Here is a 12,439-nt window from a genome sequence, read left to right as displayed (position 1 = left end):
ATAATTACAAGCATGTGTCACTGCCTGGACAAAAATTTCTTTCTTGTTTTTAGAGTTAAGTTTGAAGAGGTAGTTCTCCCCCCCCAAACACACACTCCATTCTTTCTTGATTTTTGAGCGGTGTTCCCACCTCTTCTAAGTTTTCAAATGATCACAGTCAAAATTTCAGATGATACTCTTAGGCGAATGACAATTCCAACAGGTACATGTCTTCCTATACTGCATTATCTTTCCATTTCATAGTTTTGCCATACAAAGGCATTGGCTGTAACTTTGTTTGGGCAGTCAGTCTATAACATACTGCCACAAAGATAGAACCTCATTTCTTTACCTTTTCACTCATGCAATGGTCTCCATCACACATTTACATATTGTCTCATAGATTTCCATGTTTTAACATTTCCCTTTTGAACAAGAGTTATCCTTACTCCCATCACCATAATTTAGTTGTAAGTACCATTGTATTAAGTCTTACTGATACCCACATGATCACATATATACCTTTATAAATCTAGAAATGGGGTCTGGGGAAATAGCTCAGTGGGTAACGTGAGAAGACCTGAGTTTGATTGCTAGTACCCATATAAATAAAGCCTGCCATTGTAGCATGATTATTGTCTCAGCGCTAGGAAGGTAGAGATAGGAGGATTCCCCAGAGATTCTCAATATCTAGCCTCAACTATTTACTGAGTTCCAAGCCAGTGAGTGACCCTATCTTTGAACAAAGTAGACAGCACTTGACGAATGATGCCCAAGGTTGTCTTCTGGTGTGTATGTGTGCGCACGCGCACATACACACACACACACAATTGAAGATCAATTTCAAAATTACAGAAAAGTTGCAGTACTAACAAAAAGAACATTCATATACACTTTTAACCCAGATTTACCTACTGTTATTTTTACCCCATTTCCTTTCTCATTTGCTACCATTATCTCTATATTTTTCAGAACCATTTGAGAGTAATTTGCATACCTCTCACCCCTAAATTCTTCAATACATATTCCCTAAGAATAAAGAAATTCTCTTATATAACCATAGTACAATTGTCAACCTTTAATATCTTTTCAAAATTGTTTGGTTTTATTATTTGAAAAATTCATATATGCATATAATATATTCTGCTTACATGCTCCCCCCACCCTGTCTTAGCTCCCTTCCATTGCTGTCAGCCTCTCTCATCTCTACTAGTGCCTTCTCCAGAATCATAATTTTGGTTTTCTTTTGTGACCCATTTAATTAAACTCAGACCATCTGTGTGACCATTGGATTGGAGCTATCCAATGGAGCCTAGTGGGGTCATCAGTGTGTATATAACTGAAGGCAATGATTCTTCTTCTCCCTGAGTCTATCAATATCAAATAGTTCATCAGTGAAGGGGTAGGGCTCCCTAAGTCCCTCTTCCATCCAGGCCTGACTGTTAATTCTTATGCAGACTCAGTGCAAGCATTGGCAGCTGCTGTGAGTTCCTGATTGCATTGACTGTGTGTTGCCTAGAATATGTCATTTCAAAGCTCTTCTCCCTATAGCTTTTTCTTCCTGGCACTTAAATTCTTTCTACCCCATCTTCTGAAATGTTCCTTGAGCCTTTATACATTTATCAACTTTAATATCAATGTAATGCTTTTATTGTAATAATTTTCAAGCCCTTTTATATTTCTAGGATTGAAAAGTAGCTCAATATTGTTCATTATAATATATAAAGAGCCCAGTATTACCATTTATAATCTAAGATTAGGTATTGCATTTAATTATCATATCAATAGCCTCCTTTCGCCCCGTAGCCTTGGTCAGTGTTCTTGTTTCTTGTCTCTAATGATCTTTGACATTTTTAAGAAATGCCCCTTTGCTATGTGTGGTGGTATGTGACTTACAGCACTAGGAAGTTTGAGGCAGGAGAATTACAGCTCTGGTTACTTTTAGTAGAACAGTGATATTGGAGACCCAAACCTCAGAAGTACACAAAACTCAGCAGTACATAAGCATACATGGATTCATAGGTATAATCATGTAATATACATTTACACATACTCTATATGTATGTGCATCTATATCCAAGTATGAATACATATATAATTGTCCCTTGGTATCCATGTGGGATTGTTTACATGATATCCTGAGGACATCAAATTTCTTACAAAATGGTGTAGTGCTTCCTGGATACTTTAAATTATCTCTAGACTATTTATAGTGCCTAGTAAAATATAAATCCTGTATATAGTTATATTGTTTAGGGACTATCAACATAGAAACAGACTGTACATAGTCATTACAGACATAACTTTTTAAAATTATTTTCAACCTCAGACATTATGGCACTTACAGGGAGGCTAGGGCTGAACAGTCATGAATCTGAGGATAGCCTAGTCTACATAAAGAATTTCAGGCAAGCCTAAACTACACGGTGAGATCTTTAAATCTGTAGTTGGTTGAAGCCTTGAATGTAGAATCCAAGGATAAAGAGGACTCAGTGTATATATTTTAAAAGTCATGTAGTGTTTTGTGAGAGACTTTTTTCCTGGGGACATGAATGCACATGTTTACTCACCCCAGACAGGGAACTTAAGATAGACCAAAGTAATGATTGCACATTGCACCAAAGTGCAACTTGGTGAACCAGTGAGATTTTATTGCGCTTACTTACAGGAGCAGGAATGACTCAAAAAAAAACAGCAGCAGCACTGAAAAGCCCTCTACAACATGGTGACTGCTTAGGAAATTGGGAACTGTGGAGCTCTCTATACCTTTAGCAGGAAGCTCATAGTTTCTTTGAAGGTCAGCTCATCAAAGTCTCCTCACCCAGCAGTTTGGGGAGGGACCACCAAGAATCTTCCAGGTTTCCACTTTGCCAGGCATATGATATTTGGCTTATATCCTGAGTCTCATAAACTTCTCCCTCCCTCCTGGAGGGAGTGTTTCAATTCAGAAGAAACTGCTATACAACATGCAGCCACATCATGATCCCCAATCCTATCCATCTCCACGAGTTCTTCTTGCCTTCCCTCATCCCATATGTATGTTCCTTTTTCCACAGTCATATCCAGGGATTTCAACATTGGTACACGTATGCGTTTGCTCAATCCTGTAATATATCTAAAATATTTTCAGACTTGATTTTCTCAGGGGCTGAGGATGTAGTCCCAGTTCTCTCTTCTCAACAGTTTTCTATGGTTTCTATTCATTTTAAATGCTATGATGTTCATTTGTTTCCATTTGCCTGTAGTCCATACCTGTCCCATTTTTGTGGATTTAATTTTTGAATTTGTCAATTTAATTTTAGTTTCTGGATTTATTTTATTGCTCACTAAATTCTTTATTAGAGCTGTATAAAAAAACTTACATTCACAGCTCATTTTCCTTGTCCTTTTCTTCCCATCCTTTAGTAAAAGTATACTTAAAAATAGTAAACTGGGGCTGGAGAGATGGCTCAGTGATTAAGAGCACTGACTGCTCTTGCAAAGGACCCAGGTTTGATTCCCAGCACCCACATAGCGCCTAACAACCATCCATGACTCCAGTTCTAAGAGATCTGATACCCTCTTCTGACCTCCATGGGCATTGTACGGCACCGGTGCACTTACACACATGCAGGCAATACACTCATACACATGAAATTAAAAATATATATATATATATATATATAAACAACTAGTAAACTGAGAAAAAGATCTAACAGAAGAGAGAAGTCTAAATATTCCATGGAGTAGTGTGTTGTTACCTATTTACTGAAAGCTAGCTGAATGCATACTTTTGATTATGTGCATTTTCACCTGTTTAAAGTCAATGTAATCTCAAGATTTTCAAAAGTAAAAGTCTTCATCCTTGAGATACCTTTCCCTACTTGGGAGGAAAAACCCTTCTGAACCACCTGATCCAAGAGGAGTGTGAGAATCAGAGTCAGGTAGAGGTAAAACCATGCAGTAGCAGAGGAGAAGATTCCCTCCTGCTTTAGTTGTCATGTCATCTTGATTTCCTTCAGAGTCCAATAAATATTGGAAGTAGGGTAAGGATGCAGTGGGAGAACAGAGTCATAGGTCTGACAACCTCATTACCTTGTAGGGACAAAGGAATGCCCCCGCACACTGCGAATTAGCATACAGATCACTCACATAGGATAAATACGCATCAGGGCTCTGCTTTCTGCACCATCTATGACCACAGGCAACTCACTTTTCTTCTCTCCATCTTTATTTACCACATGTAAGATGAAGGAAATTTATGTCTGGATGTCCTTTCTGAGTTTTCTTGTTTCTGTGCTCTGCACAGAAACTGTTCTGTCCTTTGCAAGGCCAGATTCAGTTCTCACAGAAGTAGACTTTAGGGGGGAAATCCAGAGAGTCCATAACAATGATGATTCTATGATTTGGTATAGTAACCATTCCTGTATTCTTTCGCAGAAAAATTATATAATCTAGCTTTTGTTAGTGGTTGCTAGAAGCCAGACGCCTGACACAAGCCTCTATGAGAAAAAATAATGGAATCATAAATTCTGGTTCATCTCATTATACCTTCCAAGACTCAAAAGAAAACAAAATGAATTCGCTTGGATGCGTTATAATTGATTTTCAGTGTGTTTTTCACCCTGGCTTTTTTTTTTTTTTAACCTGTTGTTTGATGGCCCTGTTTTTCCCCCACTTCGCAGGCCTGTACAATTCGGTGGATAGCTGGATGATTGTGCCCAATATTAAACAGAACCATTACACAGTGCACGGACTCCAGAGTGGAACACGCTACATCTTCATTGTGAAAGCTATAAACCAAGCAGGCAGTCGGAACAGCGAACCCACCAGACTGAAAACAAACAGTACGTTGTGGTAATCCTAAGAGGAAAGATTTGTTTTCCTCTCTGTGCAAGGGAGGATGGTTAGCCTGAGCAGGCTCCCATAGTAATGTATGAGAGCAGTGGCACTGAGTAGAAGAACTTTATTGTTGTAGCTGGTGCTCTGGGGAAGGGCTTTACTGGTGTCCATGGGCATTTGTGGACAAAAAATACACAGAATTGCCAGTAGCTTGGGATGAGGTCAGTGAAGGTTTTTTTTCCGTCTGCTTTCCATCCCTGCCCCCCATGCTTGCGAGAACATTGAATTAAAGAGTACCATTTGTGATGACCTAGCAAAATTCTACAACAGAGGAGCCATGTCTGATAGGAATGCTTTTGACCATGACATATAACTGACAAGTATTCACAGGTAGCTTGAAGAATAGTGGTTTTTATTTGTTTGTTTCTTTATTTTTCTTTCTGTCTGTCACACATAGCAAGATGTTTGAAGGCAAGACAGTACATGCTGGTATAGAAGTTCTGGAAAATCATAAGGTTCAGGCTTGGTCTTTGTGAATTGGTTTGTCCACAAGGCCACAAAGATGGCCAGTGAAACCTCTGATGTCATCTTTCAAGATAGGAAGAAGGAAAAAGTTGGTAATCTTTTTATGAAGAAAACAGAAATTTTCCCTGAAGATCCTTCTACTCTGTATGACCTCTGTTTTTTTCTTACTGGCTATCCTTAGCAGCAAGAGAGGCAGGGACATTGAGGGAGGGAGAAAAAAATAAGGAATGAACATTGTATTAGCCCACCGTGTCTATGACAGAGGCATTTTGTGTAATAATGCTCTTGCTCTACCCAGCAATGGGACCCTGGGAACAATGCTTTTGTCATATGGTTATAAGGATCTCCGTTGTGCAACAAATGTTATCTGTCATCATTGATGATGGAACAGCCACTCTACAGCAAAGTTGCCTAATTATATGTTCTTTACCTCCCAATTTCAAGAAAACAAACCATTTTGTGTTGCTGAGTTCTCAGGCTGTTTTTTTTTTTTCTTTTCTTTTGTGAGCAACCGCCTCAGCACACAGACTTCTCCCACCTCAAACACTACAACACTCCTTAAAATCTACCCAAATCCCAAACCACCCACTGAAATAAAGCAAAGTACAAAACATATTTGAGGATGTGAGACTTTGGGTGATCCCTTTTAATGTCATAATATATGATGTTCTCTAGTTCCTGTGTGCTAGGAATATGACTTCCAGCAAAATACTCATATGAGAGACCCACATTTTTTCACACAGAGGGAAAATAAATGCCTTCATGAAGGTTATTTCATGGGAGAATGCGTTCTGTTCTTACTTAATTGCAGATTGTATCATTTTGCCTGCTTTCTTAATATAATCTAAACTATAGCCAACTTGCACTGACCCAAGAATCGTCATCGTATTGAGACTCCCCTGCTAGTGATGGTCCTGGAGGAAAAAGGTACAGCTTGTAAATGGTTCATCAGGCTTTTCTCTACATTTTTTCCAGGCCAACCATTTAAACTGGATCCCAAAATGACTCACAAGAAGTTGAAGATCTCCAATGATGGATTGCAGATGGAGAAGGATGAAAGCTCTCTGAAGAAAAGCCATACACCAGAGAGATTTAGTGGCACAGGGTGCTATGGGGCAGCAGGAAATATATTCATTGACAGTGGCTGCCACTATTGGGAGGTGGTTATGGGTTCTTCAACATGGTGAGTGGACTCATTTTTCTTCTCTCTTACCTTCTCTGCTGTTAGCTTCCTGGAAGATTCTACTCTATAGCATAATAAAAATATTAAGAAGTCAATATTAAAAGATAGATGCTAAAAACCAGTCCTAGAAAAAAGTTCCAGCATTTTAAAAGAAAATCAGGGAACTACATTGAGCCAGGACATGGAAATTACTCCTAATTGCTAGGCTTAAGAAGCTCTAATGATACTATCATAGTTATGCAAGGATGAAGCACATCTTAAGTCCTTTATAGATCGTATAGATCTAACACAGCTTTGACCATTCATAAATGTTTATTTCCCTGTCCTTTCCACTGTCCCACAGGTATGCAATTGGTATTGCCTACAAATCAGCTCCCAAAAATGAATGGATTGGCAAGAATGCATCCTCTTGGGTCTTCTCCCGCTGTAATAGTAACTTCGTGGTGAGACATAACAACAAGGAAATGTTGGTGGATGTGCCCCCGCAACTGAAGCGTCTTGGTGTCCTCCTGGATTATGACAACAACATGCTGTCTTTCTATGACCCAGCTAACTCTCTCCATCTCCACACTTTTGATGTGACCTTCATTCTTCCAGTTTGTCCAACATTCACAATCTGGAACAAATCCCTAATGATCCTGTCTGGCTTGCCTGCCCCAGATTTTATTGATTATCCTGAGCGGCAGGAATGCAACTGCAGGCCTCAAGAATCTCCCTATGTGTCTGGGATGAAAGCTTGCCATTAAGTGTCATGAGAGCATGTAATTCAATGGCTCTCCAGTTCAGCACTTCTACCCCCTCTTAAGCCTCCATTAGTGTTCAATATATGAGGTAAAAAAATAAAGTTCATCAAAAGCACCCTAAATAACTAGATACTGTAGATTTAATTTTTGTGCATTAACACTATTATGTTTGACTATCTGTATTGAGTTTCTCAGAACAAATTATCTGAGTAGTCTGGGTTCAAGTCATCGGAGAAGAAATTTAGAGAATGCGTCTTGTCATTAGACAATTACAAATTCCCAATGACTTGAGAGTACAAATGATATTGAAAGGAATTAGGGTAATTCTAAGTAAATTATGTAGAAAGATGCTAGCCAGCCAGAAATTCCATTGGTGGTTAGCCTTTCTAGCACTTGGCTCTTTGGCCAAGTAGAATCTGAAGAATGCCAAACTACCATATATTTAAAAACTTTTAATAAGCTTAGAATAAAGGGGTTGTTATAAGGAAACCATATATGTGTGTATATAATATACAAAATGACTGAATTCATTTCATTAACAAAACGATTATGGTCATTTTATGTATTACATATACACAATAAATTTAATTTTTTCATTTGATCGAGAAATATACTGAAAGGGAAAATTTGTTCTTATCCACTAAGAAGCAGCATCACAATCAATCAGCATTTCTCCCTTCTTTCCTTTAGCCATTCTTTCCTCTCTCTTGCCACACATACATACACATGCAGTAAAGATACAGACAGTGAGAAGAGCTCGTGGTGGGATTAGGAGAGATTTGGGAACAAGACTTCATTAAGAGATGCTATTCCTATATAGAAAATTGATTCTGGTATAAGTGTCCTGTGTAACATAATTTCATTGATACTACTTAATGGAGAAGTTTCATCTGAATTGTTAAAAATTCTGTCAGAATTTTTCAAAAAATATAGTTTTGTTACTCAAATACATAATTACTAGACTTAGGTTAAAAAATAGAGTTGCATAATGGAGTTTCTTGAAACTTGCCTTACTTGATCTGTAAGAATGGAATGTTACAGGTGTGGCAACTATTTACATACAAATGTACGTACATTTTCAGATGAAATCCATCTGAAATGCTGAAGAATGCTTGGGAATAGGCTTTTTTCCCTAAATAGGTTAAATACTCATTCTTTTTGCAATTTTATTTGTACTATTCATTTACTTAGCACCCCTCCTCCCTTCATGACAAACACAGACATAAATTCCATCCTAATCTAAGTCAAGATTGTTAAAGGAAATCGAGCTTCAAGATTTCATCAATTTGTAATTTCATCAGTTCTGTTGCAGAGACTGGAGATGCAAGGGAACCAAAGCTGTTGCCCAAGAGCTAAGTCTGCACCTTGGCAGGATGAAAATGATTACTGTTGTATAATTATGAAGTGATACTGGATTGACGCCTTGAAGCAATGTCAGAAGTTTTCCCCTCTTCCTCTCTGCTTGGTGGATGCTCATTTATTAATTTGTTCACTAATTGCTGTGAGAGTGAACATAATACTAAAATGTAGTCCTTGCTGTCAAATAGCTTACTCTTATGTACTTACGCACAAGATACAATTTATCTCCATAGATCCCACCCAATAACACTTATGATTTGTTTGTTCACCTACTGTGGAAAGCAAGACTGATGATGATTCAAAAGGAAGGCTCACATTTTCATGTCTAGTGGCAAAATCAGTTTATTTGACTTTAAAGACCATATGTATCTAGCAGCTAATCTGGAAATGAGCAACTTGGAAGAAATCCAGCAATGTTGGTAACTATCGTGTACTAGAAACCTGATAGACTTGGGATTCAAATACTCTTAGCTTCTCTGTCATTTAACTAGCAATGTGACCTCAGGAAAGCACTTCTCTGAGTCTTGTGCAAAGGTTTAACAAGTTAGCATGTATAAATTACCTAGCACAGCACCTGGCATTTACTATATGTGTTACCAATATTCGCCTCTGCTGCAATTTCCATTCGTTTATTTATTTTTGTCCTTTAGATTTTAGTTCCTGGGAACAAAGCTTTTAATTTCTCCACCCTGCTTTTGACTATGGCGTGGACTACCTTTCCTTACCCCTTTCTCTCTCAACTACCCCCTGACCTCTGAAACTGACTTATGTGCCTCCCTTTGACACTCCCCTGGCACACTGAGCGTCCTTTCTCTGCAATAATCACATGGTGTGGTAGTGTTTCTCAAAATACTATTTTCAGAATGTCATCCTCAGAAGACCCATAGTAGAATCACTGTTGGTGATTCGTTTGTTAAAACAATTGATTCTTGCTCTCTACTCCTGATCTACACAATTAGAATATCTGGGAACAGGGGAAATTTACATTTTTGACAAGCTTCTCAGGTTATTCTGATGCACACATAAGTTTAATGTATATTAATTATCTTCCCTGCTAGAGTGGGAATACCTTGAGGGTCAAGGCCATGTCTTTCATTGTATTTTTAATACCTGGCACAAGTGTCTGAAACAAAACATTTGCCTGGCTAATGTTTGTAGAAAGAATGTATGAATGAACAAATTAATAATCAAAATTTCTCACTCAGACTGTGATATCCATAGTGGTATTTATTATTCTTGGGCAAGTTGGTTACTTCTTCGTTTAGTATGTATTGATAATTATTTTGTAGATGTACCAGAGCTCGTACATGCAAATGAACATTGTTCCCAATTGGCAAGGAGAATTATCTTTGGAACCTATGGTGTCAATCTCCCAATAACAGTTCATGTTTTCATAAACTTCAAAGAAGTATAAATTTTGATTATAGGCAGCATTAAGCCTATTGAATAAACTGGGAAACTAAATAGGGTTTGAGGTAGACAGTGAAGCCTCACTGTAAAATCCCAACTTCTGAGCCAAAAAAATGAAATGCCTTCCAAGATACAAGATGGTAGCAGATCACTCAGAGGGACGTACTGGGTCCCAGAATTTACTTCAGTAAACTTCAGACTTTCATAGAATGCTGGCAATGGCAGGGACCATTGGCCACCTCTAGCTAAAGCCAGTAGCACAAAGGGAACATGACTTGTATTTAACATTGTCAAGGAAAGTGATTCCATAAGCTTTGCGGTGTTGCTTTACCCTATCTTAACTAGTCAGAACTCTTTCTCCTAGAAATTTTCTGTCTGCAATTTATGCTTGTTTTCACATTTTTATACTGTCTTATTGAAAAAAGCACAAAATAAAGCTAAGCCTCTCTTGAAAATATGAAAGACAATTTAATGCCACATTGAGGTTCCTGCTATGTGTAACTGCATCTGGCTTTGTTCTTATTATGTAATTCCATTGTGTGTCTTTGGATGCAGTGAAGCTTTTCAGCTAAAAAACTTTAGGTGAATTTTCTTAGCTTCCATGGTTTACATATTTATATATGACTACCTGGGCAGAGCAATTCATGGATGGACTTTTGAATAAGCTCAAATGTTTGGAATCCTTTCTTCCAAGGAATGGAGAATGTGAGGCAGGTAGATAGGAACTACTCCCACACTTATTTGTAGCTCCTGAAGCCAATTCCAGCCTCAGAGCCATTGGGCTGTATTTGGCTGCATATTATAAGTTGGCCAGATTTATTGCCCATCAGGTCAGGCAAAACTGCCTTTTATGGTGTGGTCTGCCAGCTTCAGAAATATGCTGTGTTATTGTTATTGGCTAGAATATTTATTAGATTATATTGTTGGACTATTTTTTATCAAATGCTTTACCCCAGGTTTGTTTGTACCGGGAACTCTGGACGAATAGTGTCTCTCCTGGTAACAGAAATATGAATATCTGTGGATAACACAGTCTCACCCCTCTCTAAATATCCCAGTCCATCCAAATGCTATATTATGAATTAAATAAATATATATGTATTCATGAGTTCTTTGTTGTCTCTCACTAAAGTTTCGTTGGGGAAAGATTAAATGGTCATGAGTTACCAGAATTGGGTAAGTGACTTGGGATAACGGTTGTCATATAATGGGGTAGAGATCTGAGCAAGTGAAAATCTAGGAGATCTGGAATTTGAGGTCCAAATATGAAGTCTTTGATTTTATGAGAAAGATATGGTCAAAACGTTTAAAGAAATGCAAGGTTTAAGGTTCTTCAGTATAATTCATCCAGTTTTAGGAATTGTACTAGAAGGTAGGAATTAAAGAACAATTAACCTCCCACTGTTGGAATCCATTGTTAAGACCAGAATACAACCAAAAACAAGTGAGTTGACTTCCTGTTAAACATTTGACCTGTAGGAGGAGCCTGGGAGAGTTAAAATGTCCCTTAAGCCTGGATTGGCCATATTCTAATAAGAGTTGTGGCTACACTGAGACTAAATGGTCATAAAACATGGAGCAAACCAGTTAAGAGCAGTAGAGAAATGGCTTGAAGTGGTCAGATCAATGATCTATATATCTCAGAAGCAGAGAAATAAAAATATAAAGGAGGAATCTGGAGAGATGACTCAGCAATTAGGAGCACTGACTGCTCTTATAGGATTTGGGTTCAAATCCCAGCACGCACATGGCAGGTAACAACTGTCCATACCCCAGCTGGGGGATCCGATGCATTTTTCTGGCCTCCACAGGCATTGCATGATACGGGTGCACTTACATGGAGGCATAACGCTCATACACATAAACAAATTTAAAAAAAAAGAACGTGGAACATTAATAATTTAATAATGGCTTATTGGTGGCCTGAATTAATGCCAAATATGAGACTGTTGCCCCAAACTCAGGGTTTCTTTTTTTTCTGGTCTTTTTGAGACAGGGTCTCCCTGTAGCCCCAGCTGTCCTGAAACTCACTATGTAGACCAGGCTGGCCTTGAACTCACAGAGATCTGCCTGACTCTGCCTCCTGAGTGCTGGGATTAAAGGCGTGTGCCACCACTCCCAGCCAAACTCAGGTTTTGATGAAGCATGTGCACGGGGCACGTGTCCATGTGTGTGTCCGTGTGTCCGTGTGTGTGTGTGTGTGTGTGTATGTGTGGTGATGTTTGGAAAGGCCAGTTCCATTCATTGTGCCACAGCAGAAAAAAATACAGATCCATCATGTCCCCCTATCTAGGAATAGAATTATTCTCAGAGTTTCAGTAATGCAGAGCTTGTAGTTGTAACCGTTGGCCTTGTTTGGCCTGGTCATTCAAGAAGCATTTACTGATTATTCTTTATATTTCTGGCATTCTTCATTTCT

General features: G+C 38.4%; 1 protein-coding gene across 5 annotated transcripts in view; it reads left to right on the top strand.

Moving 5' to 3' along the window:
• Window positions 1-10,429, top strand: part of Mid2 (midline 2) — a 117,403-nt gene extending 106,974 nt beyond the window's left edge. For all 5 annotated transcript variants that reach the window (XM_008852971.3, XM_008852969.3, XM_029556039.1 and 2 more), the window contains 3 exons: window positions 4,644-4,805; window positions 6,301-6,508; window positions 6,852-10,429. In XM_008852971.3, the coding sequence (XP_008851193.1) occupies window positions 4,644-4,805; window positions 6,301-6,508; window positions 6,852-7,254 (773 nt within the window). In that variant the 3' untranslated portion in view covers window positions 7,255-10,429. The remainder of the gene's footprint in view (window positions 1-4,643; window positions 4,806-6,300; window positions 6,509-6,851) is intronic.
• The last annotated feature ends 2,010 nt before the right edge of the window (window positions 10,430-12,439 follow it).

This window comes from Nannospalax galili, unplaced genomic scaffold (assembly GCF_000622305.1).
Source record: "Nannospalax galili isolate Female #2095 unplaced genomic scaffold, S.galili_v1.0 scaffold25, whole genome shotgun sequence".
Taxonomy (NCBI): Eukaryota; Metazoa; Chordata; class Mammalia; order Rodentia; family Spalacidae; genus Nannospalax; species Nannospalax galili.
Note: the sequence above shows the minus strand (reverse complement) of the source record. Positions and strands in the feature narration are given on the sequence as shown.